Source organism: Taurulus bubalis (genome assembly GCF_910589615.1).
Source record: "Taurulus bubalis genome assembly, chromosome: 20".
NCBI classification, from domain to species: Eukaryota; Metazoa; Chordata; class Actinopteri; order Perciformes; family Cottidae; genus Taurulus; species Taurulus bubalis.
The window spans coordinates 14,034,450-14,062,363 of NC_136608.1; the positions used below are offsets into that span (position 1 = coordinate 14,034,450).

The 27,914-nt window shown below is 43.1% G+C and overlaps 1 protein-coding gene across 1 annotated transcript; it reads left to right on the forward strand.

The window, feature by feature from the left end:
• Positions 1-407: 407 nt before the first annotated feature.
• On the forward strand, positions 408-27,830 carry LOC306752066 (fatty acyl-CoA reductase 1; the record flags this gene model as incomplete). The annotated part of the gene is made up of 11 exons (XM_079235764.1): positions 408-596; positions 13,144-13,319; positions 17,542-17,721; positions 19,702-19,879; positions 21,325-21,369; positions 21,460-21,578; positions 22,601-22,668; positions 25,151-25,322; positions 25,411-25,540; positions 26,870-26,997; positions 27,564-27,830. The coding sequence occupies 11 exons, from the start codon at positions 408-410 to the stop codon at positions 27,724-27,726; spliced, it is 1,548 nt and encodes a 515-aa protein (XP_079091890.1). The 3' UTR covers positions 27,727-27,830.
• Positions 27,831-27,914: the final 84 nt, after the last annotated feature.

Consider the following 27,914-nt stretch of genomic DNA (forward strand, 5'->3'; position numbering starts at 1 on the left):
CTCTTTCCGCCTGTTTGCATATTCATCTGATTTGCATACTAGTTGCATGATGTTTCTCCTGCAGCTTGAACGTCAGAGAGAGAGATAACAGAGAGATAACAGAGAGATAACAGAGAGATAACGCCACCAGTCCATGTTTTGAATTTGTTGGAATGTGTCCCCCCGCCCACCAAATATATATCAACCTGAAGTCAATAACTCTTGACAACCTTGACACAGACGTGTGAGCCACAGGTCAGACTTGGCTTCTCGCACAATTAAAAAGTACTTCCCCGATACTGTATGTAAACCGTGTGGCTGCCGGCGCTCACATTCGAGTCCTCATGCTTCCTGTGCAGGAGCGGTCTGAAGGCGGGTCAGGAGAGCAGGCGGCAGACGGACACACCAGACCCACAGCGGGCAGCAGCATGGCGTCCATACCGGAATACTACGCCGGCAAGAACGTGCTGATCACGGGGGCGACGGGCTTCATGGGCAAAGTGCTGGTGGAGAAGCTGCTGAGGTCCTGCCCCGAGGTCAAGGCCCTCTACCTCCTGGTCAGACCCAAAGCCGGGCAGTCCATGCAGCAGAGGGTCAGCGACATGATGACCTGCAAGGTAAGAGCTCATGGTTGACAGTTCATCAGTGCATTAGTCTCTCAAGATTGAGTTAAATTAATGTTACGACTCCCAAAGTGCATTGTGGTAGAGATTATCCAATCACTGAGCTTTGTATTCTGTCATGTGTGCTGTGAAAGACGAGTGGAAGCTCTTTAGAGAGCTGATGACACAATCTGCAGCTTAAATAAAGCTTCACTTTTCGGATTCAAGGTCTAATTTGGAGGAATTTCCGCAACTATGGCTTCGCGTTTTGTTCTCATGGGTTTTGAATTTGCTCCAGCTGGGATTCGAACATCTGACGGCCGGCTGAAGACCATGTGTATTGCCATGTTTACAGCCATCCACCATACCAAAAGTAACAAAAAAAAGTTAAAAACAATCAAAACTGGGGGAGTATGCTTGAGGAAGTTTGGAAAAGATGATGTCAAATCTGTACAAAAGCGTCTAAAAACATGTCACTTGTTTCTTCAGTGCTGCTGCTTGACTCAGATGCATCTTGGGTACATGTAATAAATACCCCTGTAAATGTACGGGCCGTTATATCCAACACACTCTTATCTATTCCAACACGGGCATTGCTTTGTGATCTTATAATAGTTTGAAACCCAGCAGTGAATTAAAGTGGAAAAGCAGCAAAAAGAGAGCCGTTTGTTGAAGAACCATTACAGCATCATTTCCAGGTGATGTGTTGACTCGTGGGCTGTTGATTCAAATAATCATTCGAGTCCTGGGTTGTTCAAACGGCATTGCAGCTGCACGTGTGTACAGAGGAATATAAATTTGCCTGTGCGTAAACAAGCGGCATAGTGAGTGGAGGAAGGTGTTAGGACAGAGGAGGTGAGGAAAGGGAGATCAGGGGAAGGGAATGTGAGGTGAGAAAGACAAAAACCAGGGGAGAGGTAAAGGAGGCGGGGCTCCAAATATGCAGCGTCAGCCGCATTGGGCCAAGCAGCAAAGCATGACTCAACTAAAACCATCCCAACTGTTTTGGACTTGAATAGGAGCAGAGCATTGTGGGTATTGATGTGCTGAGAAGACCCTGCTCCTGTCGGGTGTTGTTGGCCTCAAACTGTCGGCACGCTGAAGACAATCACACTTTCAGTGTGTTCCTCTCTCGCTCTCTGTCTCTTTTTCTGCAATAGCATCTATTCGCTCCTGTTGAGCCTCAATACCGCGTTCATTTCTCTCCTCACTGCTCTGATAGCGGCGGAGCAGCACTTTGAGAGTTTTTATCCCTTAATTCAGCCGAGCGCTTGTGTTTCTTTCTCTTTTATTCCAGCCTCTCGCCGTGTAATTAGTTCACTCTGCCACAACAGAGCTGCTAAAGTGCCAGTTAAAACCCTGTAATCTCAGAGATGGATGCATCTTCTTGCTCCGCTGCGGCAGTCAAACTTTCACGCCGTCTGCGTTTGACGTCATGACCCTGGTGAGCATAAAGAAAAGAAAGATAAAAGAAGATAAAAGAGAGAAGGAGAAAGCTTTGGTTCACAGCTCCCCATCACCAGTGGCTGATGGTATTTAACTCGCTCCAACGTGTCATTTATCTGCTGCAGGCGTTTGCATTATCTCTCCCTCTCTAGCAGTTTTTCCATTGGCTTTTGCATGACTCTTATGGCGTCCGCTATCAGGCCACCCGCCTGACGCTCTGCCAAGTACAGACTCGCTCGGCCCTGCATTCAGGAGTGATGTCATTAATTTCCATGACCGAGCCTCAAGCACCAATTGGTATTCAAGCGAGAGTCCTCAGGTCGGCGTTATTCTGTTCAGAAATGGCATAATTCATGAAGGAGAACCGTTTGGTTTTTGTCTCCTCTCATCCTTCGAGCCAGTATCTTTCTTACCACCTGTTGCTAGGTAACGACCATCTTATCCGTCCCATGGTGGGTTGTTTTTCTTTTCCCAAGAGGATGCAATCAGGGGAGCTGCCCCCGGAGGGCGGGAGAAAAAGGGGACAAACGGATAGGAACCGCATTGTCCGTGTGCATCTCCGCCGCGCCGGCATTGAAGCGCTGTGTGTCCGCGCCGAGGCTGCTGTGGTTCAGAGGGAATGTTTGGACGGCTGCAGGCCTTTTGCTGCGGTGTCAGGCACTTGATACAAGTAGGCCACTGGGTGCACTGGGCCTCTCTCCTGCATGCCCACCCCCGCTCCCAGTGAGTGGGCGTTTGAAACCAGTAACAGTTTGTGCAGCATCTTCATTTTGCAGATCCAGAGCTGTGACTAAGAGAAATGCTCAGACAGACGTCGGGTGGAGAGGTGGGAGGAGAAATGCTCGTGTGGAATTTACCCACAAGGCAGGATCCTGGAAAACGGGGCGGGGTTTATTCTTACTGCCGGAGAATGACGATTGATCATTGCTCTTCACTGTGGCAGCTGCAACACAGATAGTGACACTAAATGATGCGTTTAGGAATATTATCCAAAATGTGTATTGCTGAAATCATCTGTTGACTCACCAGAAGATTCCTTGAAAATGTATTTATCTTATTTGTTAACGCTTTTTTATTTGAACAGAAAACAGAAAAAAATAAGCTCATATAATAATAATTATTGTTGTTAATATTATTCCTTATGATCACAGATACAAAAGAGGCATATATGTCATTTATTTCAACCATTCAGCATAGAGTATGCACAAAAACTGCTGATTCCACCTTTTTTATATATATATATATATATATATGTATAAATAAGAGGTTTGCAAATTATAATTATTATTATTGTTTTAAAATATGATATGAAATGATATACATTTCGTATGCTTTTCACATTTTACTTCAATCTGAGTGCAGTAGTATTTTTATATTTTTAACCACGTTTAGTTAGATATCTCTCCAACTCCTATCTCAGATGGAAGGGACTAAGATGCGAGGAGAGGAGGCGAGGAAAGGAATTGAAGGATGTTCTAAACTAAGAAATGAGAAGAGCCGCTGGTTTTACTAAGAAAGGGAGACAGCTGGTGATTCCTGTGTTTAGACATAGACATAGACGAAGAAGTAGATTTATGTTATGCAGCTTTATACTTCTCCTCCTTTACATCTCTATTGCACTTCTACTTCACTACGTTTGTCTGGCAGCTTTAGAATATGCTTTTTTCATCCTCTTCCAGTCCAGTGAAAACCCTATATCTCCAGATGTGTTGATGTTGATATGTTATTGGTTGAGAATATCCTTCTACTTCCTAAATTAAAGAAACATTTAAAAAGCCTCTTGGATCAGCTGGAAAATGCATCGTCACAAAGCTTATAGCGGCTGCTTTTCTTTTTAAAGATACGAACAAACCTATCATACTTTTACCTCAGTGAAGGATCTGAATACTTCTCCCACCACTGCTTGTCTCACCGAGAGTCTGTTGCAGGTTTAAATAGCTTCATCTCTAACATACCTGACATATCTGAGGGCAGATGAAGCCACATCATGGTGACGTCATCGGGAATAAGCCAGAGCTGAGGGCGTGTTTGTGAATGCGTCTATTTAAATGATCTAAATAGGTGCGCACTAGCCTTAGAGCAACACCGTGCAGATAGCAGCTCTGGGAGTAAATTGTTATCATTCATCAGATGCCATCTTTATCTTGATGGAAGTGCAGATATTCATCATCGAGCTGAGCAACGTCTTCATTTCCTCTGCGACAGTTTCTAGGAGGCTTGCTAAGTTGTTGCTAGTTGTGCATGTTAGACACGCGCGGATGCACAGGAGGTTTATATCCACAAGCACTGTTGCACTCACTCACCCTCTATGTTTCTCTTTTTCTGCAGTTAAACAAGCAGTTCAGATGTAGTTCCTTGAGGGAAAACGGCCCATTTCTCTGCTAGTGCAGGGTGGACCGCTCTTTTACTCGGGAGGGATCTGCATTTGTTCTCATTTATTTATAAAGGTATTTTACAAAAGCTCTTTCTTGCACCCGCTCACAGACATTCCCACAGAGAGAGGAGGTGCCGAGGTGCTCAATCATTTGCCCATTATCGCACTCTGATCCAACATGACTACATTGTTCTATTGATTTCCTCTTGTGTGCATCCAGGTGATCTCTCCAGCAGTATAAATATTCTAGAAGTATTGATTCCTCCTGACTCAAACAGGCGGCTCTCCGCTGTGTGTGTGTGTTTCCACTTGTGGAGCTGCCTGAATTGTTAATGTCAGCTGTCGGTGCAGGCGCAGCTGAGGCCTCTACCTCTCGAATCCTGAGGCGGGAGCCGACCCACTTTTAGCACGCTTCCTTGCCGTCCCATCATGCACTGTTCGGGCTTCACTCGGGGGCATTTGCAGCGCCGAGTCCCGCTCAATGGACGAGGGACTCTTGAGGAGAGGCCGAGGCTGCCAGACTGGCACGTTGCAAGCCAATTCCGCCGCTCATCAGCGGCATGCAATGCAGCAGGCGGGCAACCAATAAGCCTGCAACCCGTCCCCAGAGAAAGGGGCAAGGGGGGACCAATGCTTTTGCGTCTAATTAGGCCGCAAATTGACCCCAGTTTATGAAACAAATTAGCACATTAAGCATCACTGGTGAAAGTCATTAAGGGAGCGGAGACATGCGAAGCTGCTCTCCATACCGGAGAGGATCACGTTCATCAAGATTACAGCCCGTAGCCGCTCTGCCTTCAGAGTTGTTTTGGCCTCAATACGGCATGTTTCTCCGTGGTCGTTTGAGAACATATTTCATCACAGCTTGTCATGCAATCTTTCATTTGATGGCACTACTGCACCTGCAGAAATGAGGACTTGAGACTGAACTTGGAGAACTTGGCTGCTCTGAGACTTGACTTAACAAAAGTGTAACTCGACTTGAAAGCAACAACATGGACCTGGTAAACAACTGAAAAGATTGCGTCAGACAGGCCTCAGACAGCCATATTGTGTGACTGCCATCATTTGAATAACAGCTTTTATGTGGGAATCAATGGCAGAGTCTCTCGTTGGCAGAAAAAATAGATAAATACAGGTTAGTTTAAAAAAATACATTGAAGGCTCTAACATGGTTAATTCAGCATAATGTACATTTCTACAGCACTTATTCATGTCATACTCACCAATTGAGTTTGTCTTTTTAACACAAATGTCTTTTTCATCCATCTATTATTTAAATTGTTCTCCATTTTCCCTGATCGATGTTAAGCTGCCATCAATGAAACTCACCACTTTCTTCAGATTTCTCAGGCTGAAAGCCGACCAGTGATGGGAAGAATGTAAGACATTTAACAAATGGAAGTGGCTTAACAATAATTGGAGGAAAAACAGAAAAGTGAAAAGGAACGGACTTTAATTGGCGAATGAAAAAGGCAGCTCTGAGAGCAGTTTTGAGTTTACATTTACTTAGAAGTAGGAATAAAACCTGCTCTTTGAGATAAATAAAGGCCACCATTTAAGAATGTTCGGTAAAAGAAAAGACTTGGTGTCAGTTGTTTAAAAACACTTGCTGTTTAATCATTCTGTGACCTGGAATGCTTGACTTTGACTTTGATTTCAGAAGGACTTATATTTTACCACCGCTCTGGCTGTCTGTCTAAGCATCGTCCTCCAAGAAGCTGATTCACCGTCCAATCCTTTTTCAATTCCTTGTGGTATTTAATGAGGACACAAAAGCCTGCGGCGCCCACCATAAACCTTTAGTCTTATTTCTGTCGTATGCTCTTGGCGGGTAATAAAAGTCTCCTTGGCTCAGCATGAGGTCACCGTCTGAAAGACTGGAGTGCGATGCCACCGGCATACCGAACGCCAAGACCAGAAGCCTTATTACTCTGCTCATATTGATCTTCTCAATTGAATTGTGTACAATGATAGCCTCAGAGCCAGACATAAGAAAACCCTCAATTTTCATTAGTCTGCCGTGATGAGCTGCTCAATGCGACGCTTGATCACTCCTCTAAGTTCTTAAGAAGCTGTGAGAGTCCGGCGTTGTCTCTCTTAAGTGGACCACTGGTGAAATACAACACTATTAGTAGACCGTGTTACACTTAGGATACACCAGAACACTTGCTCCCTCGTGGAAATTCAGTTTCTCTTGGCATCCAGCAGCGTGCCGATGGATAGCAAAATATTTTTTCTACCTCCGACTGGAGGCTTTGGGACTTTTTGTCTGATTAAATCTGTTTTTGTGCCACTTCGGCACCGCAGCCGTGGCAGGGGCGCGGATGAAGATGAACCTTTTCCCTCCTTAATATGCTGACAGCCTCAGGGGTTGGCCACGGCTGGCCTTCCTTCACTGCTTCCTGTGAGACTCCTCTCATTTATTTCTCCTCCCTTCTCCGTGTGCGGCCTTGTCTTGTCTCAGAGAAACCTCGCTGCTGGTGTCTGAGATTTAATGACGACTGCATCCTCCACAATTAATTTTATGGGCTTTTGTGCTAATGCCCAATTATATACAGTGATCAAGGACTTGTAAATCATTGTGAATAACTTCTGGAATATATTTTTTCGCCTTCTTTTGTCAGTGACCCTGCTCACGTTCTCATTCTTTGACTAATAGAGATCAAATGGAGGTCAGGGCAGCTGTCTGTAACACTTTGCCAGACCTTCTCCAGCTTCAGTAAATTGGCCCGTTTGTCCACGATTGACGTATCCGGCCGACTTAGCATAGAAAGACCAGCAGCTACCTTTTAAGACTTGTGTGGATGTTGCAAAGGGACAGAAAGAGGGACATTGGTAGCGTTGGTGGTTTTCAAAACTCAAGCGTTCAACCAGAAAGTGTGTCTGTGTGTGTGTGTGTGTGCGCCTGATTCAGTATCTTGACCAACAAACAAAAACTCTAGTCGTTTCAAGTGTAATACGGTCTTTAGGCCGTCTTCATGTACGAGCCAGTTTGGGTTTTGTTTGCCAATTGAATGGGTTCCAGACATAACTGCTGATTATTTGCTTAGTCAGCAGTTCTGTCTTTAAGTGTCTTTACATTGATAGTAAAACAATAATAGCACATGTTCTAATTTGAGAAGCCTGAAAAATCAATGTTTGGTATTTTTCTTGAGAAATTACTGTGATAATTGATATCAACCTAAGGCTTTATCCACACTAATAGGTTTTTGTTTTTAAAATGGTCAACCTTTAACAGCAATAAACGTCAAATTTCAACACTACCACGGCGTTTAGGAACCCCTAAAATGGCGAGGTTTGAACACCCAGCTCTGAGGTTACGTTTTTTTTGTCTGGGCGAGGAGAAACAAAGACCTTTTGACAACAAAAGGTAGCGCTGTAGTAGCGCTGTAGTAGCGCTGTAGTAGCGCTTTAGTAGCACTTTGTGGTTTAACTTTCTTGAAGAAATTGTACTTTCTTGATTCTTGTTGTTCTGAGTTTGTACTCATGGTTGAATTGCACTTATTGTAAGTCGCTTTGGATAAAAGTGTCAGCTAAATGAAATGTAATGTAATGTAGCAATGACTTAGACAGCCACGTCCGCTTTTTGATCGTGTCTTATCAGTCACGGCGTGTCCTTCCCTGGTGCTTTGCTCGGCTTCACACCGGGTCCTATTCTGACCTCCCTCACACACGAGGAACCCTCTCCACAACGCAGAGGCCCAGTTGACATTTTTGCTCCAATAAACAGAAAAACAAAACACTTCGCTCACAGCCTTTTCTTGCCCCTTCTTTCTTATTCTGCTCCGGGGCAAAAGGTCTGCATGGAGGAGGCTGTGAAGAGAGTGGAGCCCGGTTAAAGGGCAGTTAGCGAGAAGAGAGGCTGTTTGAATGGCGTCTCCGGTTGCTGTGGCTGAAAGGAAAGTGCCATTAGTGTTGGGTTTCTGTGAAAGTCGTCCCAACGGCTGCTTCAAGCACTCTGGATGGAAGATTTAGAAATGACAGCGTCCTGAGCAGAGAAAAGGACACAAATGGCGGCCGCACGTACAAACCGCCTCTTCAGCTTAAGCAAAGGAAATGTCATCCACAGAACTGACTTTACAGATGACCTTTTTTCTGTGCTGGTTCAAGGCCACGACTCAGTTTGACTGACCGCAAGACGCGCTGCGAAAACACTGGCGGTTAAACATCACCACAGCCCTGCAGAGTGCGGAGGAAACGCGAACTGGCGGACTATTGTTCGCCCGCACAAGGCAGTCGGCTCGCTGAATGGCCCGTGGGCTCGGAGGAGGGTGTGATGGTAAATGCGAGCGATGGAAGGCTGGCACAAGAAAAGAGCCTTTTACAGAACAATCCCACAATGCCATTCTCCGCTTGCGTCCAGAACAAAGGCCGCTCTGAAGCCCACATTCAACGGCCTCATTCACCCTTTTTGACCCTGATGCACTTTCCCCCTCCTCTGGGTCTTTCTATGATTCAACTTGGCTCATATTTTAAACTGTAACGACGTCTTAGTTGATTAGGATTTCTTTCTTTTTTTTATGTTTTTTTTCATGCTGAATGTGTAAAATGTTGCCAAAGTTAAATCATAGAAAGTGGATGAAAGTTCAGATTGGTTGAGGAATAATCGACGATAGATGCCAGATACTCTTTGTATTGGCGCGTATTAAATCAGAATTTATTACGACGGCCCAATTTTAAACATAGTATGACAACTATACTTTAAGACTTTACAACAAGTCACCGCTTGCCAGATCCTCTGTGGATTAACCACTGCACATGTTTATGGTTATCTACATTTCACATATTATATTACATACATTATTTACATTTTTGCACTCTCCTATTGTTTGTTATTGTTATTTACACCTCACACACTTAATATACACATACATACTTGCACTCTTGCACTTCTACTGTTTAAGTTAATTTAATTTAATTCCTAAATTAATACTCTGTTCTTTTTTCTTTCATCCAGCTATTTTTATTTTTATTAGTATAATTATTGTATATATCTTATATATCTTTCATCCCTCTTGTTTTTATATCTTATCTTATTTTCTGTGTAAATGGCTGCTACTCGACACCAAATTTCCCCTTGGGGATTAATAAAGTATATATTCATTCATTCATTCATGATACGATTGTGGTCAAGAGTTCTTCCTCCGTCAAACCGACTCTCCTCGTTGCAGCATTGAGGAGGTTTTCTTTCTTTTATGCTGTGTCTGGTGTTGAATTGCTTGAGTGTGTCTTTTGTCTATGTTACAGTTGCAAACTTCACAAATGTCACATGTGTGGCATTTCATATTTTCCCGTTGAGACCTTTGTCCGGTGATGTGTATCACACTTGGCTGAAACCCAAAAGGCCTTGGTTCTGTCGTAAGGAACTCTTTCACCTGATTTGTCTCATGACAGGTTACGGTGTGTGACAGGGAGCATAATCCGGGCTGTTGGAAGAGTTTACATTTTAGGCCGCCTCGTCATACAACCCACGAGGTTTACGACCCGACGTCCGGGCGGTTTGTTTATGTTGCCAAGCGACACGCCGTCAAGAGGAAGTTGAAATGAGGTCATTACACGACATCGACAGCTCCGTGAATCATGCGGTCAAGCGGGAACAGTTTGTGTGGGCCGGAGAAAATCAAATGCCACAATATGTTTGACCAAAAACCTCTTTATCGATATTGCAACAATATTGTAGGGTTTGTTTTTGGGGCCTTCACAGTCATTACATCGACATTAATGATGATTATCAAAAGTCTAAGTGGGCAAAGGCAAAGAAAATGACTCTGTTTGCTGCAATCCAGCCTTTAAAACCAGGAAAAGACAACACTTATGCCGTATTACAGCATTACAACATCTATATAATATCGATATATTGCCCAGCCCGGCACATTAAATCTCTTCTTCACTGTCCCTCTACAGAATGTAGGTCTCCGTTACTGCCAAGCTGTTGGCCTCAAGCAAAAGGAGGGAAAGCATTATTTATTTCTTTGCATTACATAATGAAAACAGTGCTACACTACTCATGCAGAAAACATCGCATGCACCCCTCTCCCCCGGTTGGGAGCTGTTCTGGGTTATGACATCCCGTACTTTACATCAGGACTTTGGGTGTTTGGAGAGCAGCGTTACGAAGCAATAGATTGACGTCCATGCAGAACATGGATGTAAACAGCTGTTTGAAGCGGTTTAATTCAACATCTGTCCTCTTCAGCAAGAGTGCTCTTCTTTACTAGGACAGCTGACACACGCATGCACACACACACAGAGCTGCAATTTCATACCGGAGAGCGCACACACACACTTTGATGCCAATCCCCTCACTTCCCCTCTCGGTCACCCTCTTTTTTCCTCTTCTCACGCCGTCTCCCGTCTTTGTGCACAGCTGCCAGACACGTCAGCCGTGTTGGCGACGCTGCTGACGGCACAAATAAATGCATGACGCCACGTGACATGTGAGAGAGAGAGAGAGAGAGAGAGAGAGAGAGAGAGAGAGAGCGCTACATGACGAGGGGTGAGAAGAAAAGGGTGTAAGGCGAAAAGAGGTGGAAGGTGAAGCCTCAGAGAGGGAGGGAGAGGGGAGAGAGAGAGGGAGAGAAAGATAAAGGGAGAGAGGGAGGGGTGAGAGGGAGAGAGAGAGAGGGGAGAGAAAGATAAAGAGAGAGAGGGAGGGGTGAAAGGGAGAGAGAGAGGGGGGAGAGAAAGAGAGAGAGAGAAAAAAAAAGATAGAGGGAGAGAGAGAGAGGGAGGGGAGAGAGAGGGGAGAGAGAGAGAAAGATAGAGGGAGAGAGAGAGGGTGAGAGGGAGAGAAAGATAGAGGATGAGAGAGAGAGAGAGAGGGAGAGAGAGAGAAACAGAAAGATAGAGGATGAGAGAGAGAGGGTGGGGAGAGAAAGAGGGTGAGAGGGAGAGAGAAAGATAGAGGGAGAGAGAGGGAGAGAAAGATAGAGGATGAGAGAGAGGGAGAGAGAGAGAGAGAAACAGAAAGATAGAGGATGAGAGAGAGAGGGTGGGGAGAGAGAGGGTGAGAGGGAGAGAGAAAGATAGAGGGAGAGAGAGAGGGTGAGAAAGATAGAGGATGAGAGAGAGGGAGAGAGAGAGGGAGAGAGAAACAGAAAGATAGAGGATGAGAGACAGAGGGTGGGGAGAGAGAGAGGGAGCGAGGGCGAGAGGGAGGGGGCGAGATAAAAATAGAGGGAGAGAGAGGGGGAGAGAACGATAGGGAGAGAGGTGTGTGTGTGTGTGTGTGTGTGTGTGTGTGTGTGTGTGTGTGTGTGTGTGTGTGTGTGTGTGGGTGTGTGTGCGAGAGAGAGAGACATGAGCTGGTAAATCTAGACGACTTTTCCCCCCCTCCATGTTGGAATGTCGTCTGCGGCCCTCGTGAGCAAGCAGCTGTAGAAGGTGGGACGGCATCGAACACGCGGTGCATCAGGCAGAATATATAACGCATGAGCAAGGGGGACATGTTCAGCCCCACGATGCTGGACGCATGCCTCTGTCACACTACAGGGGCGCAGCAAATAGAAGTGCAAATATTTGCACATATATATATATATATATATATATATATATATATATATATATATATATATATATATATATATATATATATTGTACAAAGATATGTTCTGTGAGACAGCATGGATTTGGGGTTTTATATATATAAAGTGATTTCCCGCCATTCTCTTGAATGAATGAGCAGAACAGCATTTGGGATTTTTGCTGAATTATTCAGAAACACACTTTCACGTCTGTTTTTTAATTGGAGTCAATCAAATGACCAAACCAAATTATTTAAAGAAATGAAAGCAGATCTTGCACATATTTTTAAACTAAGTGTTGTATTTTTCAACACTTAGTTGTCTGTAGTTTCACGAATCCTTTCAGCTCTACAACCTGTTAATAACAGCTGTCGGTGTGGAGGAGGTGTACACAGTAAATGTGTCAAAGTTAAATTGTACTCAAATTGAAAAGGAATTTACTCATTATAACATATGTATAACATTTGGTCCCAGTCTAAATAGAGTAAAATCTACTCTTGGCTCAGAGTATTTTCTAATCTATTTAGTGTTCATATCTCTACATGATGATACATTTACTAGAATTGGATTCAACTCTAGAATTGGATTAAACATATAATTGAATTCTATATAGAATTAGATTCAACTCCGAATAGAATCCTATATAAAATTTGATTCAACTCCCTTCAGCTCTCTTCCGTCCCATACTCCCAATTTAAGGAACCGTGGTGGTCACGCTGTTTTACTCCAATAGATTTTATTCTGAATATTTGTTCCTACTCTACTGGCTACGGCTAGTAATTAAGCTCCAAAATGATGAAATATTACTCCTTTAGAGGAAAATAATAGTAACTCCGAAAAAATGACTCCACCGTTTCTCCTGTGTAGAAGCTCTGCTCTCGCCGTGTTTATTGTTTTCATGAAATAAAACAGGGCAGAAATTTCTAGTGATGAAACTTTACTTTGACATATGGGTGATTGATTATTTTTAATTATTTTCCCTGAGGGGTTATATGTAAATGAACACATTAGCTGTCTTGTGCTTACTTGATTTCATTTGCATTCCTCGTCGTAGATGTTTAGCTGTTGATGCCTGCAGCTTTAAAAGTTGATCTACCCTCCAGCTCTTGTGCAATATGGGCATCAGTATAAGTGTCATTTAAGTCCGTTGCTCTATTTTATTGTTAAAAGCAACAACTTATCTTTCTCTTTTGTGTGTTTTTCTTTTGTCTGGCAGCTTTTCGACCGCGTGCGGGAGGACGACCCCGACTTCCACCAGAAGATCATCCCCATCAGCAGCGAGCTGACGCAGCCCGGCCTCGCCATCAGCCCGGAGGACGTGGAGAAGCTCTCCGCCTGCATCAACGTCGTCTTCCACTGCGCCGCCACCATCCGCTTCGACGAGCCGCTCAAGTGAGGTTCACGTCAATGCATCAGTGCATCAATGCATCAATGCAGCAATGCAGCAATGCAAACACTCTCACCCGCTCTTTACCTCCTTCATACAGAAACATCCTCTATATCCACTCACTGATTCATATCTGCATTCTGCTGCATTCTTCCCGGAAAACTAATATTTTAAACCCTTTTGATTTCAAATTCTTTGTCGTTAGCCAGCTTTTTTTTAATTCACCAAACCAAATAATTTACAGTCCCGGTTATTGTTGGGTAACAGGGACTTCCTCTTGTGAGACGTCACTCCAGAGGATCTTGCAGCTCGCTGCACAAGCTGCACTGTTGTTTGATTTAAAGCAAAGAGGAAGTAAGAGGGGGGGGGGGGTGGAGAAATCAACCGTTATAAAAAACAGAAAGTCAGAGAGGCGGTTCCTTCTTTATTCAGGGAGCCACATTGTGCACAAAAAGCTTCTTGTGTGATCAACGCAGAAGACATCAAATGTAGAAGATTGTAATGGGACGTGTCGGGGTTTGTGATGCTCATAAGTGAAATGGCGGTAATGGTACCCAACTGACTATTTTTAGATTTAAGCGTGTGGAAATGAATAATAAGATGCTCATTAGGAAGGTTTCTATATGGCTCGAACCCACTGATGACTTCCAGCTCGTTCCATATATCACGGCGTGGACGTTGTGTCATCACTCATCGGCTGCAGCCTCTGGTGGGGACAGGGCATTATATATAATGGTGACCTAGTTATTGTTTGTTTTTCTTCTGTGGATGATGTGTTGATGCTCTGGTCCAGCTGATCAGTCCTGTAAGTTTGTTTTTGGTTGTTGTTGTTGTCATATAACCAGCGTAGCTTCCTCCTTCAGTGCCATTGATTACCTTCTGAGTGTCTCAAAAGATCCAGTTTGGATGTATTTAAACTAACAAGTAGTTTGTTTTAATTAACTCTCAGTTTTTTTTATCTCGGGCTGAGCGATTTATTAAAAGATTAGTTTGACTGCGATATAATTTGCGATATCAGAGAGACTCGTATTCAAATTTGTATTAAAAAACATTTAAAAGATTTTGGTGTGATTTTTGCTGGAATCTGAAGTCTGGGCAGTCTCGTGGGCAGTTTGGTGGCATGTTCATTTTCAGATGCACAATACTTTTCTCCATTTTCTCCACTGTTTTTATCATAAAAAAAAGTGTGGGGTAAAAACATCAATTGAGTTTATTTCCTCTCTCAGCCTCCAGAGAGCCCGGTGCTCTGCTGTGGTTCTGTTATCCGGCCGCCGCAGCACAGCGAGCCACAGCAAGTGATCTAAGAGAGACTAAACATCCCGGGCCTTTAACTGTAATGTGCATCTGTGGCTGAATTGCTCACAGCTGATGCTAACACATCACAGCTAATGCTAACACATCACAGCTGATTGCACTGCCAACAGGTTTAAGCCTTTTAAATGTTGCTTCATCTTCTTTCTCTGTAGATATAGAGGTGCGTTCAAGGTGTGTGGAGAAGGGGAAAACTCTGGAGGTCAAAACTCCAGCAGAGCTTGTCGTATATAGAACAACTTTGTTTAGACGAACGTGTTTTGGCTTGTGGCCTTCATCAGGGTCATCAGACAAACAATACAGTTGCTCTTTATTCTACAAGTTTCGCTTGACCTCTCGAGACATCTTCTTTGTTTCACCGCGTAAATATCCAAGCATTGTTGCAGGGTTTCATGAAATGAGGATTACTCTCATATGATTTGTATTCTCCATCAGAATTACACAACTTGCAATAGACGGCTTTAAAACACCACTTGAAAATGACATTCATGTCGGGAGATTACTATTTCTAAAGATATAGCGACATCAATTAAAATATGATAATTTGTTGGGTGGGGTCATCAAACCTTTCTTAAGTCGATGAAGTTCTGCTGGAGGACAGATGCATGAAGATGATAATAATACATTATTCTTAATTCTAGATCATCAAAGACATGTCACTTGAGTTTAGAAACATATCCTAATTAACTTAAGACACACTAACAGCACAAGAGAGCAGAGGACATTTAATAGAATGTTTATTTTGTATTTTATGTATTTTGCACAACCTATTTTCGTCAAAGCTATATGAGTTGGTCAACTGTTTGGATTATTTGCATTATTTGATAAGAAATAGAACAAAGGTGGGAATTGGTGCCCCATGAAGGCAAAACATAAGTGTGCATGACTGCAGTGTGTTTGGAGGCGGGACACCCATTAGGTTTGAGTGGCGGCTCAGCGAAGCTAAAGCTGCTGCACTTCACTCCTCACGGCTTCATATCGACCGCCACTGCGTTCACATCTCTCTCTCTCCTGTCTGTTGCTTTCCGACTCACCCATCTCCCTCCCTCTCTCAATCCCTCTCTTCCTCCCTCTCTCCCGTCTGTGTCATCTCTCGGAGTCATTACTCGTGTGCGGTGACCGGCGGCCTTGTAGGCAGCGCCTCGGCATGAATCATATGACTCCTACATCTCAGCGGGTCGTTCTCCTCTGCAGGTCTTTATCCACACTTAACGGATCATCATCATCTTTAAAACACGGATGTTATTTGGGAATTCCTTCTTTAACAACAACATTGTACTGACCAAGAGTTAGGAGTTATCCTCCCAAACGAACAGCTACAGCTAATCGTCTCTCACTGGAATTTATATCGCAATTAAATCACACAAAGATATCGTGATACACAATGTTGTCGTCTGAATTGATGATAACAAGCAGATACTAATTCAAGGGGCTTGATGGCTGAAAGCAAACCAAACCTGCAATCATGAGTATTTACACTACCTCTTTCATTGTTTTTACATGCTTTTGTATTGTAGTTATGCATGTTATTATCATGTTTCTACTGTTGTGCTTCATAAAGCATTGTATTGATAGCATTAGGCCAATACTTTATAATAACCCTCCCAGGAAGAAACATTTGTGAGCTAATTCTGGTTCATTACATTGAGGTAGGTAGAGAGTTATCTTGTAAAACCCAGTGTGTTATTTTGATTAAGTTTTACAGATTTGAAGAAGAAAAACTCACAGGAGAAATGTCTGAAACGATAATAAAATTTAATGCAGCAGACATCTGTTTTTTTTACAACCCGTCCAACTTTGCTGTATTAATGTTCTCTAATGAGACCCATAAGTAATTAATCTGTTGAGTAGAATATTACTATTATAAACAATGTTCAAAGCTACAATAAAACAAGACGCAAGATGTAATAAAGTTATAATAAAATGATCCTCTGAGGTGGTATTTTGTAGTTAGATCAGATCTATACAGTTCTCTAGTGTCACACAAAAACAAACCAGCACAGGCAGAAGGGAGATGAGTCGGCTGCAGGAAGGGGCACAGCGGTGCGTCCATCTTTTCCCCGGCGGCGTGGCGCCCTGCATGCGGTCCCAGACGGTGGTGGGAAGACGACGAGCCCACGCACAGAGATCCTCCTCCAATAACCGACATCAACACCCTCCCTATTACTGTCACCCTCTGCTTGCTAACAAGCTGGCACCACCTGACCACATCTGATTCATGCCGATGGACCCACACACACACCTTGCGAGCACCACCCACACACAGCCAGAGAAACACTCTCTCACAGTCTCGTGTTTAACTGACCCTCAGTTTTTCTTACTGTCGCCTCGAGCACAAATGGACTCGGGAGCTGACGCAGGTCTACTGCTGAATGCAGGAGGTTCACCAACTGATGGAGAGAAAGTGTTGGTGTTTTTCAGGATAAAACCAGAAACAGAGAGAATGCTTTTATAATAAGTGTGCGTGCGTAATTGCACGCTTCAAACAGTGTGATGCAATCTTGTCATTTATTGATGCAATTTATGGAGGAATCACGAAGGTTTGATGAAAGCAACATTGTCAAATTTGAGCAACGCTGTCTGTCCTTAAGCAGGAAAAGCCTACAGACGTGTTCATAATGATATGAAGGTGGTAACGGTTCATTACTACAACTGGCATGCACTCTACATCAAGTGTTTGCTGAGGTGCTCGTGGCTTGATGAGTGTTAGTGTGAGCTGAAAGCTGCGTTCCACCCCTCTCACCCTGTTTGGTTTCCTGTCCTGTCATTCTGGCTGTAATCATGTTCTGAAGATTCTCATTAGAATGAAAAGTTCTTGCATGCAAACGGAGAACGCACACATTTGATTTCAAGCACACAGAGAGCTTTCACTCCCACACACTTTTTAACACTGTCCATCTCTCTTCTTTCCCACAGACACGCCCTGCAGCTGAACGTGATCGCCACGCAGCAGCTCCTCAGCCTGGCCAAGCAGATGCAGCACCTCGAGGCCTTCGTCCACATCTCCACCGCCTATGCAAACTGCAACCGCAAGCACATCGACGAGGTCATCTACCCGCCGCCCGTCGAGCCCAAGAAACTCATCGAGTCTCTTGAGTGAGTGGAGGAAGACCTGGGGGGGGGGGGGGGGGGGGCTCTCAAATGTCTGAGGATTAAATTAAGCAGGCACTTCTATGTCAAAGGTTTTATAGACTATATATGCCTCACACAAACTGCACATTATTTTAGTCCCTCCCCTTCAACCTGTTTCCTATTTTTACACACGTTTGTGTCTGAGTGACTAATGGGGACCAACACTTTTGGAATTGGTTCAGTATTGAGGGAGAAAGCTGCAAACAGCAGCTGCTAGATGAGCTGTAATGTAATCGCTCGGGGCGACTTCTCACCATCATTTACGTCCACTCAGGATGCTTGTTGCTGCAGCTGACAGGTTTAGGTTGCTATTACAAGTGTCTGACACCATTATGGAAAGGACCCGACGGAGAACTGAAGCGTTTCCTTTTCCTCTCGCCTGAGCCGAGCTGTCTGTTCGCGCAAAGAAGTCTCGTTCTGATTTCTTGCATCACATCGTCGAAATCATCTTAACATTCAGCTTTGACATTCTTAGATAACGCCAAGCTACACTTCCTGTACGCAAACACAACAGCCCCCGTGTCACTCACATTTTTCCAAGTCACAAAAAAAAAGAGAAAAGAAGCACATTTCAATTCTCTGTGGGGTCCTTTCCATAATGTTGTACGACACTTGTAATAACGAGCTGAGGCTGTCGGTGGCCAAAACAAGCACTTTAAGAGGATGTACATTAGCGATTACATTACAGCCCGTTTAGCGCCTGCAGCGTTCTCCCTCAACACGTGACCAATGTCAAGGTTGAAAAATACAGTTACTCTTTAATTAGATCGTAAAATCTGACTCCCCCTTTTCTTTTTTTCACATTTTCAGCACTTGTTGCCACGGACACATTGTTTAGGTTGATATCAAGCCTTCGCTTTGTTCTAAATCACGACTCTCTGCCCACCTCTTTTGATTTGTTCAGTGATTCTGAAAGAACGGAGAGAAAGAAGTGAAATGGAAATGCAGTCTCATTATCCGGCTCACCCAGTTCTGAAAGTCACTGCCATTAACGAAGCATGAATGCGTTGCAGAAAAGTAAAATATTGCTTCAACATGAAGCACTCAGGAAGCTGCATTTCCTGTGTTGAATACTAGACAGTTTAATTTAGTGGAGATGTAGGAGTATCAACTTTTCATTTCTTCCTTTTGAGTAGGCATCCGTCTTAAACGTCTATAATTTCTTAGAATATAAACATTAATCATTTAGAATAAATCATTAGAGACAATCATTTTTAAATGATTGTCAGGCCTGGACTAAAATGAGGACCCAGATGCAGAGGATATACGTACAAGCGCACTTTATTGTTTTCTGATCCTCTTTGAAGAGTGAAAAAAATCATTGGGTTATGAAAAAACTAAGTCCTGGCATAAATTGCTCGCGGACGATAAGGAAATACTCCAATAACGGGAGGGACACAAAACCACTAGAAACAAGGAAAATCCTAAAACATAAAACGCTCCCGAAGGAGGGAAGAAAACAGACTACAGAAACACAAATCAAAGCTAGACTAGAAAACTTTAACAAAACGAAAAATCACTCTCAAAGGAGGAAACAGAAAACAACTTACGTGGCGAAGCACAAAACACTTTCGGAAAGTTCAACCGGGACTATGGATACGGGCTTAGGTGCACGGACAAGGACGAAACACTTTGGCACAAGACAAAGGGGAAACACAGACTATAAGCACATGAGGGTAATGGGGAACAGGTGGTAACAATCAGACGGTGACACATGAGGAAGGGCAAGTGACCTGAAACGAGAGGAGAGTTAGGCTTCAAAATAAAACAGGAAGTTACGAGACCAAACCCCAAGACACGACAACCCTGATGAAGTTACCAAATTGTGTTTTTACATTTTTACATACTGATACCACTCTGGCTACATGCACACAGTTATTAGTGATAATAATGCACAAATCAACAGCATGCATGCTGACCGAGGCCTCCATGTCTCGTCTCCAGGTGGATGGATGACGGCATCGTGCGCGACATCACGCCGCGGCTCATCGGCGACCGGCCCAACACATACACCTACACCAAAGCCCTGGCCGAGTACTTGGTGCAGCAGGAGCAAGACAAGCTCAACATCGCCATCATCAGACCCTCCATAGTGGGAGCCAGCTGGAAGGAGCCGTTCCCAGTGAGTCTTTGTACACTTTGTACGGAAATATATGCCTGTGGTAAATGTTAATCATCAACGTGTTCGTGGGACGCGGGTCACAGGTCAGTGCAGCCTCCCAACAATTCAAACAATTTGGTTTATATCTTGGCTGAAGACCTGTGTGACTCAGTCAACTCAAACAGCTGTTGGGGAGGAAGAGTTGAGGGATGAAACGGGACACCGAGGGCGGAGATAGGCTGGCAAACCGAACGTCCCGTTAAGGGTGGCAGGTTGAAGAGTGCAGAGAAGTTCATGGAAAGGCCAGAGGACTTAAAACTCTGAAAGTTGCTCTTCTCCCACGATTTAAGCCGCTTTCAGTCACACTGCCGGCGCTGCAGGCGTCCTGTCATCTTCAACATTTGCATTTCACAGGATTTGAATCGGTTTGCATTTACTGCAAGAAATAAATCAAAAGAATATCAACTATTATATGAACAGTAGTCTTATATATATATTACGTAACATGTGTGATCTTCAAGGCCCAATCTGTAATTTAAGACTTAAATCAAGCACAAATCCAAATAGAGGCCTGTTTTTTTTCCTACTGATCTTACAAAAACATGAACACCTTGGATTTGTTTGCTCTTACTCGTCTGCAGAGGTTTTAAAATTGTGAGGAGGGAAAAAAATTCGGCAAGGAAATAAAATATTGATCCTCACATCAAGGTTGTTCACTGTTGTACGCAGTCAGAGATGATGCTGCGTATATGAAAATAGCACTAAAACACAGAGAAGTCCTTGTTTGTCTGGCGTCAGGGAAATGTAGGCCTTGTGTGACTCTCGACGGCAGATCCTGGCTCTGCGCTCAGCCTCCCGCCGTAAGCTCGGCCTGGCAGCGGCTCTTCAAAAGGCCTCGCTCACGCCTGGCCATGCAATCGCCTTGGCAGCTCGTGCCAGTAAGCACTGTGAGGCGTCGGGGGGGGGGAGGGGGTTGCCTATTTATATGTTTGTGTGTTGAGTGTGTTCAACCACAATATGCATTTAGTTCTGTCCGTTTGGGTCTCAATTTACCCAGATGTTGGCCATTTAACCAACGTATATGATGCAGAATATCAATTCAAAGATATAGCTGACATTTTAGCCGTCCTCACATTGTAGTGCTGCTAAAAACACCTCTGGCCTGTTCATCTGTGCTCTTTATCTGCCCCCAGAGCGTATTATCAGACTCCGAACAAGCGTTGGAAACTGCAGCAGTCTATAACCAGTGGTTTCATCTATTTTTAATGCTCTCTAATTGAAGTCGACAATCAGTGTTTCCCAGTGTCCCTTGTTCTCCCACCACAGGAAGTAACAAATCCCTAAACAGCTGATTCCGCGCTCATGAACGCATACTTAATTGCCACATATGTGTTGCTGTCAGGATCTAGAATCTTAATGCCGTATCTGATTTGTATTTACACGTTCTCTCTGCTCTTACGCCTCAGGGTTGGATCGACAACTTCAACGGGCCGAGTGGAGTCTTCATCGCCGTGAGTGATGGTGTTGCTCTTAAAGCTCAAAGCTTTTTAAACCTCAAACGCTTTCAAACACGTGTGATACAAGTGTGCTTCTGTGATCAGGCTGGAAAGGGGATCCTGCGGACCATGAGAGCCAACAACGACGCGGTGGCTGACCTCATCCCCGTGGACGTGGTCATCAACCTCACGCTGGCTGCTGGCTGGTACACCGCTGAACGCAGGTTAGTGCCTCACCAGTGGTCTGGCTGAGATGTGTTGAGCTGGACAGGTTTACACTGTACAAGTTCCCTCGTTGTGCACTGAAGACATGGTTAGAAAAAGGGAACTTTTTTAACTAAAAGGACTAAAAATACTGTAAATGTTTATTTGTCTACCTCAGACTTTTTTAATTTGTGAACTTATCCTTTAAATATGTTTTTCTGATAAGACATGTATATGTCAAGGATGTTGAAACCCCAGCGTATGATTACTATGACGCTTAAATAAACTCATCTCTTCATGCATAAACATGCATACATTCAAGTGTCTTTAACCTTTACCTGACAATATTCTTTCATTTTGTTAGGAATTTATAAATACAGATTAAAAAAGAATGCATGTGTATACATAAAGCTGATTTATAAGACTGTGGGGTGTTTCTTGATGAGTAAAAGTCCAAATATTAGTTTTTCTGGTAGAAGAATGTTGATCCTGTATTAAGGACACATACTCTTCAGCCTAACAGTATTTTACTCTAAATGGGACCATCATTTACTACATTAATTATTATCATGCTGTAATGCAATATAACTAAAAGCATTGGGCTTTGAGACCTAAATTACAGCCAAACAAATGTATTTTATAAAGGAAAAAGTAGATCATATCTCACAAATGTAATAATGCATCAACATCACCAAGTGTTATGTGATTATACCAGTGTGTATGTTCCTGACAACCTCTACTTATTTTCAGAAGGAAAACAGAAAAACAGAAAAATGAAAGTTAAGTATCTACTCCGCATTGGAAAGTATGTTAAAATGTTTAGTTATCCCTCAGTTTTTCAGCCTAAATGTATATTCAGTATCTTGTCAGCACTTGTTAACGGACTGCATGTGTTGTCTCAGATTCATATGCATTCCAGAATCACCTTTGCACCTTTATTGTACTACAGTTTTATAGCTTGATACTCGTACAGCCCAGAAAATACAGACTCATATGTGTTTTTATTGGCTTCATTATGACCTTCTTCTCCCACGCCTTGCAGACCTAAAACGGCTCTGGTGTACAACTGCACCTCCGGCGGCATCAACCCGTTCCACTGGGGAGAGATCGGTAGGTGCATTGTTTGTTGTCTTGCTTAATAAAAGTAATAGAAACCGGTCACTGCAGGCGGATATGTGTAGAGCTGTTTTTGTCTGCTGGCATCCCACAATATTGTTGTCTCCATCATCTCAAATCAATGCTCCAGTGTTGTGACATGACGTGGCCTTTGTGTGTTAAATTGTGTAGTTTGTGGTCGGGGCTCTTGTGGAGAGCGTCTGCCACCTGCTGGAAAGAGACAGAAGATGGGTTTAACATTTGGAGGGTGTTAGTGGGTTTACTCAAGACCTGGTTCACTTTCATACATAAGCAGGTTCTGGATGAATGAATTATTTTTCTAGAGAGCTTTGACAAAACAGGTTTTCAATAAATATGTTCTAGTTTGGTGCTCTGCTACGAGACCATCTTCACTTTCTCCTGCTTTACCAACATTTATGTTTTTTTATTGTTATTTTAATGTAATATTTAATCATTTCCTTTAATAGTGTTGAAGAGGCAAGATAACACAAGTTTTCATAAAACTTTACACTGAACTAATGACACTCCCAACGCTATATTTTGTGCTACTTAGCAAATGTGTGTTAGCGTGCTGATGTTAGCTTTTAGCTCAAACCACTCAGAAGCAATTGTAATAACTCAGAATTATTTATAGATTCATAGAGAATACAAAGGGAAACGTATTCAAGGTCTAGCATATAACATCATTTTCCGTTCACTGAAAGCACACATTTATCACGCTGTCTGTAATCACATGTAATCACAGATTATAGACATTTAAATCGTACTACAATGTTTGTTTATTTTTATTGTTAGTATTCAAGATGTGTTTTGATGCAGCTGATACGAACATGAGCAGGTGCTCAGAGCTTTAAAGGCTTGTCATAACTGAGGTCCCAATAGCGGCGATGAAATTCCACACGAGGAGTGAAAGGTCTCGTTGTTTCCATCCCAGCGGTCGTCAGATACAGTGGGATTAGAGCGCTGTGGATGTCGGGCTGGCCGCATGACAAGGGTCCCTCTCTAACTCCATTTCCTCTCAGATTAGCAAACATGCTCCCTTCACCGAGGAAATTGCTACCAGATGGCTCGTGGCAGGATTAGATCTCATCGGTGCAACTCAGTTATGTAAGAGGAACCGGGGACTCTTATCTCGCTGGCCTAAATTAGGAGTAGCAGTAAAAGCACAAAACACAATGAGATCTAGTTATGGGGGGAAAACAAGTAAAGAAGGAGGATCCAGCTCCTTGTTTTTTTTTGTCATCGTCTTATCTCCCACACCTCCGAGGTCAGCTCAAGGTTAGCGGCGATCCTCCAGGCTGCGAGGGGCCGGGTCACAGCCGGCTGTCAGCACAGATCTGGTCATCGCTCGGCCCCTGCACACCCCTTACGTATCTGTTTCCATGGAAACGAGCGGGTGCAAGGCCTAGTTGGCGTGCAGTGTGTGATGTAATGTCTGGAGTCACATGGCCACTCTCTCTGTGTGTCTGTGGATGCCTGCTGCTGGATTCTGGGAAGAGGAGGAGGAAGAGGAGGAGGAGGAGGAGGAAGAGGAGGAAGATGAGGAGGCTGTGCCTAGTGGGGTGAAGTCATTGTGTGGCTGCTTTCTGCCTGATATTCCCCCGAGAACCAGAGCTGGAAATCATGTTATGATTAAGGCCAGCCGATGGTTCCTGGAAGTCGAGATCCGTGGATAGAAATTGCGATTTTTGTGTTTGCCCATTTCATTGTTCCTGGTCAGGGGATGTTGACAATTCAGACTATTTGCAGTTGCTTATAAGGACCTTTTTTTATTCCTCATTGCGTAATGAGATCCTCACATTTCCTCTGACTTTCAAAGCGAGGCTCGTCCTAGTTTGTGCCCCCATTACATTCACGTCACAGAGCTGAGCTTTTGATTTTCCAAAAATGTAATAACTGGGGATCTTGACATCTTACCGCTGAAGGCTTTTTTCGTTTTTAAATCCCCATCTAACGATCTGGATGAGAAAAAGTACTGTCCTATCCACGGCAAGATAAAACATATTTTAAACTTATTGAACGAATTGAAACTTTTTTTCTAATAAAAAAAAAGAAACAAAGCTGAAATCCAGGAATGACATGTGTCCTCGTATGAACATTTAAAAAATGTCATCAGTTATTGGTATTGGCCATTATTATTTTCAATATTTTATATTTTCATACAAGCCTGGCATTTTGCATCAGGAAACAGAGGTTAAAAATATCTCATTGTACTGCAGATGTAATGTTTTTTTTACCCAGTTGGTAAAAAGAGTCTTCAGGGAGCCGAGCTGTGTGATTAAAATCCAATAGTAATATGTGAGAGGCACAAGCTGGAACAAGTATTTATTATAAATCTTTTTGAACTAGCTAATTTTCTATTTGCCTTCATCTCAGAGAAAAATACTGTATTTTGCTGTCTAATTATGCTAATAGTTGCTGTCTAATTATGCTAATAGTTGCTGTCTAATCCCCTATAACTTGTTCCATTCTGCAGAGCACCATGTCATGTCGTCCTTCAAGAGGAACCCGCTGGATCAAGCCTTCCGAAGGCCCAACGCCAACATCACCTCCAACTACCTGATCAACCAGTACTGGATCCTGGTCAGCCACAAGTTCCCCGCCCTCATCTACGACCTCGTCCTGCGTCTCTCTGGACAAAAGCCGCAGTAAGACCCGCAGCAATCCGCCTCGCTTGAAATCCACCGAGAAGTCGAAGTGTGTGTCGTATGACCTCTGACCCCACTCTCGCTTTAGGATGATGCGCATCTTCAACCGTCTGCACAAGGCCATCAGCCTGCTGGAGTATTTCAGCAGCCAGGACTGGGAGTGGAACTCTGAGAACATGAGCATGCTGATGAGCCAGCTGACCCCCGAGGACCGGAAGGTCGGCATAGTACACCGAGTACACATAGTACACATAGTATGCACAGTACACACAGCCAGTTTGGGCTGCGTTACCTTCTAACTTTATTTAGGAACCAGATTGTTTGATCCAGTCTGAACAATGTGTGCTTCATCAGACAGTATTTGAGAGGTTGTTATTAACCCCTTCTCAGCCATCTGATGCCGGTTATCAGATCACAGTATAGTATTGTACTTGAGTACAGTTTTTAGATACTTGCCCTGTATTTTCAGTTTATGCCACTTCATACTTTTAGGACCAGTTACTTTGCATATTAAGGTTTTTCATACAGAATGCATGATTATTTGCTGTAGGTTAACTACCCAGTAGTCAGTGGTGGATGTAACTAAGTACATTTACTCAAGTACTGTAATTTAGTTCACATTTTACATACTACATTGTACTTTACTTGAGTATTTCATTTATGCTACTTTATACTTATATTCTACTTCATTTCAGAGGCAAATAGTGTGTCCCCTGTAGTACTACAGGTAGATTATTGATATACAAAGTATCTCAACGTGGCTATACATTGACAAACAACAACATTAAAATGCTCTTACATTTATTTGTTAGTGATAAAAACAGAGAACCGGTAATCTAGAAGAAGAAGGCATACTTTATTAATTCAATTTAAAATATTCTATAAATAACACTTTAGAAAAGCTATTCTGCATAATGGGTACTTTTACTTTTGATAATTAAAGTACATTTTGCAGATAATACATTTACGTATGTAACGTTTGGAATTCAGGAGTACTTCTACTACTGCCAGTAGTAAATCAAAAAGTTAATTGGCTCCTCATTGACCCAATACACTATTGTGTATTTATTGTTGGTAAAAGCCTAAATGAGTACTTACACACACTTATAAGTGCATTGTACTGATAATGACTGTGGTTAAGATAAGATAAGATAAGATAATCCTTTATTAGTCCCGCAGTGGGGAAATTACAGGATTACAGCAACATTGCTCACAAGTAAATAAAAGATAAAAAATCAATTAATATAAATAAACAGTATATTTATAGTGTGGTATTGCTACTTCTACGTCAGTAAATGATATGAGTTCTTCATCCACCACTGAAGACATTATTGCTTCTTCTATTTAATCCTAATATGGTTGAAAACGCAATCAGTTTATGAAAATATCGCCTCTGCTCCGGCTGCATTTTAGCATTGTTAGAGAGTCTATTGCTCCATCTAGTGAGGGAGAGTGGAATTTCACATTTTATTTGACAAATAAAACAGTAGCTTTGGTTTTGCCTTCGTCTCGTCGGCCTCCCGACCATCTTTTCTATCTTCTAACAGACATTTAACTTCGATGTGCGCCAGCTGAACTGGGCCGAGTACATCGAGAACTACTGCATCGGCACCAAGAAGTACGTCCTGAACGAAGACATGTCCGACATTCCTGCAGCCAGGCAGCATCTGAGGAAGTAAGTCAACAAGAGATTGCAGAATAAATACAACATGGGGTGTCCTTAATAAATAACAGGGATACAAGGTCAGTGATAAGTGTTAAAAGTTTGTTTTTTGTATAAATAACTCATTCATTGCTGTCTCTATATTACCCATACATGTCTTAGAATATATTTTTTGTTTGAGATAATCCTCTTTTCTGTTTTTTCTCGAGACAGAGTTTGACAAAAAGTCAACTCACAACATTAAAAAGTCAAACTCCAGACAGATGAGGGTTTTTTCCCATAATTTACAAAACTACCTCATGAAGGCACTGATAGTGGTGATGCTGCATATAAGAAACAGGAGAAATAACAGCTTCAGCCTCTCAAAATGAAACATTAAACATAATCCAACTATCACAGAAAAGTGTTTTTCTTTCATATATATCATTACTAAACTGTCTGGAGAAAAAAAAAGAAGCAAATTCACAGTAAGCACAAACATATTGTATTCATAACAAGTACATCTTCATGCTGTTTTTAACGTTTCATAATCATCTCTTTGTTTTTTAAAAGCCTGGTGTTGTTTCTCACTTCCCCAGATTGAGGAACATCCGCTACACCTTCAACACCCTGTTGGTCGTCTTCATCTGGAGGGTGTTTATCGCTCGCTCCCAGATGGCCAGAAACATCTGGTACTTTGTGGTCAGCCTCTGTTTCAAGTTCCTCTCTTACTTCCGCGCATCCAGCACCATAACCAACTGAATCTTCCTCCGAGCCTCAAACCCAGAGACAGCGGTCCTCGCCTTCAGCTGTCAGCGGGATGCGACATCTGAGACTCTGACTGTCCACAACAGACACTCCAAATCCTCCCTCATGTGCGGATTAGCCGGGGGCTCTCTAAAGGTGGGAGGCCGCGGCTGTGTGAAGCACTCGGGAGGGACGATCGGAGG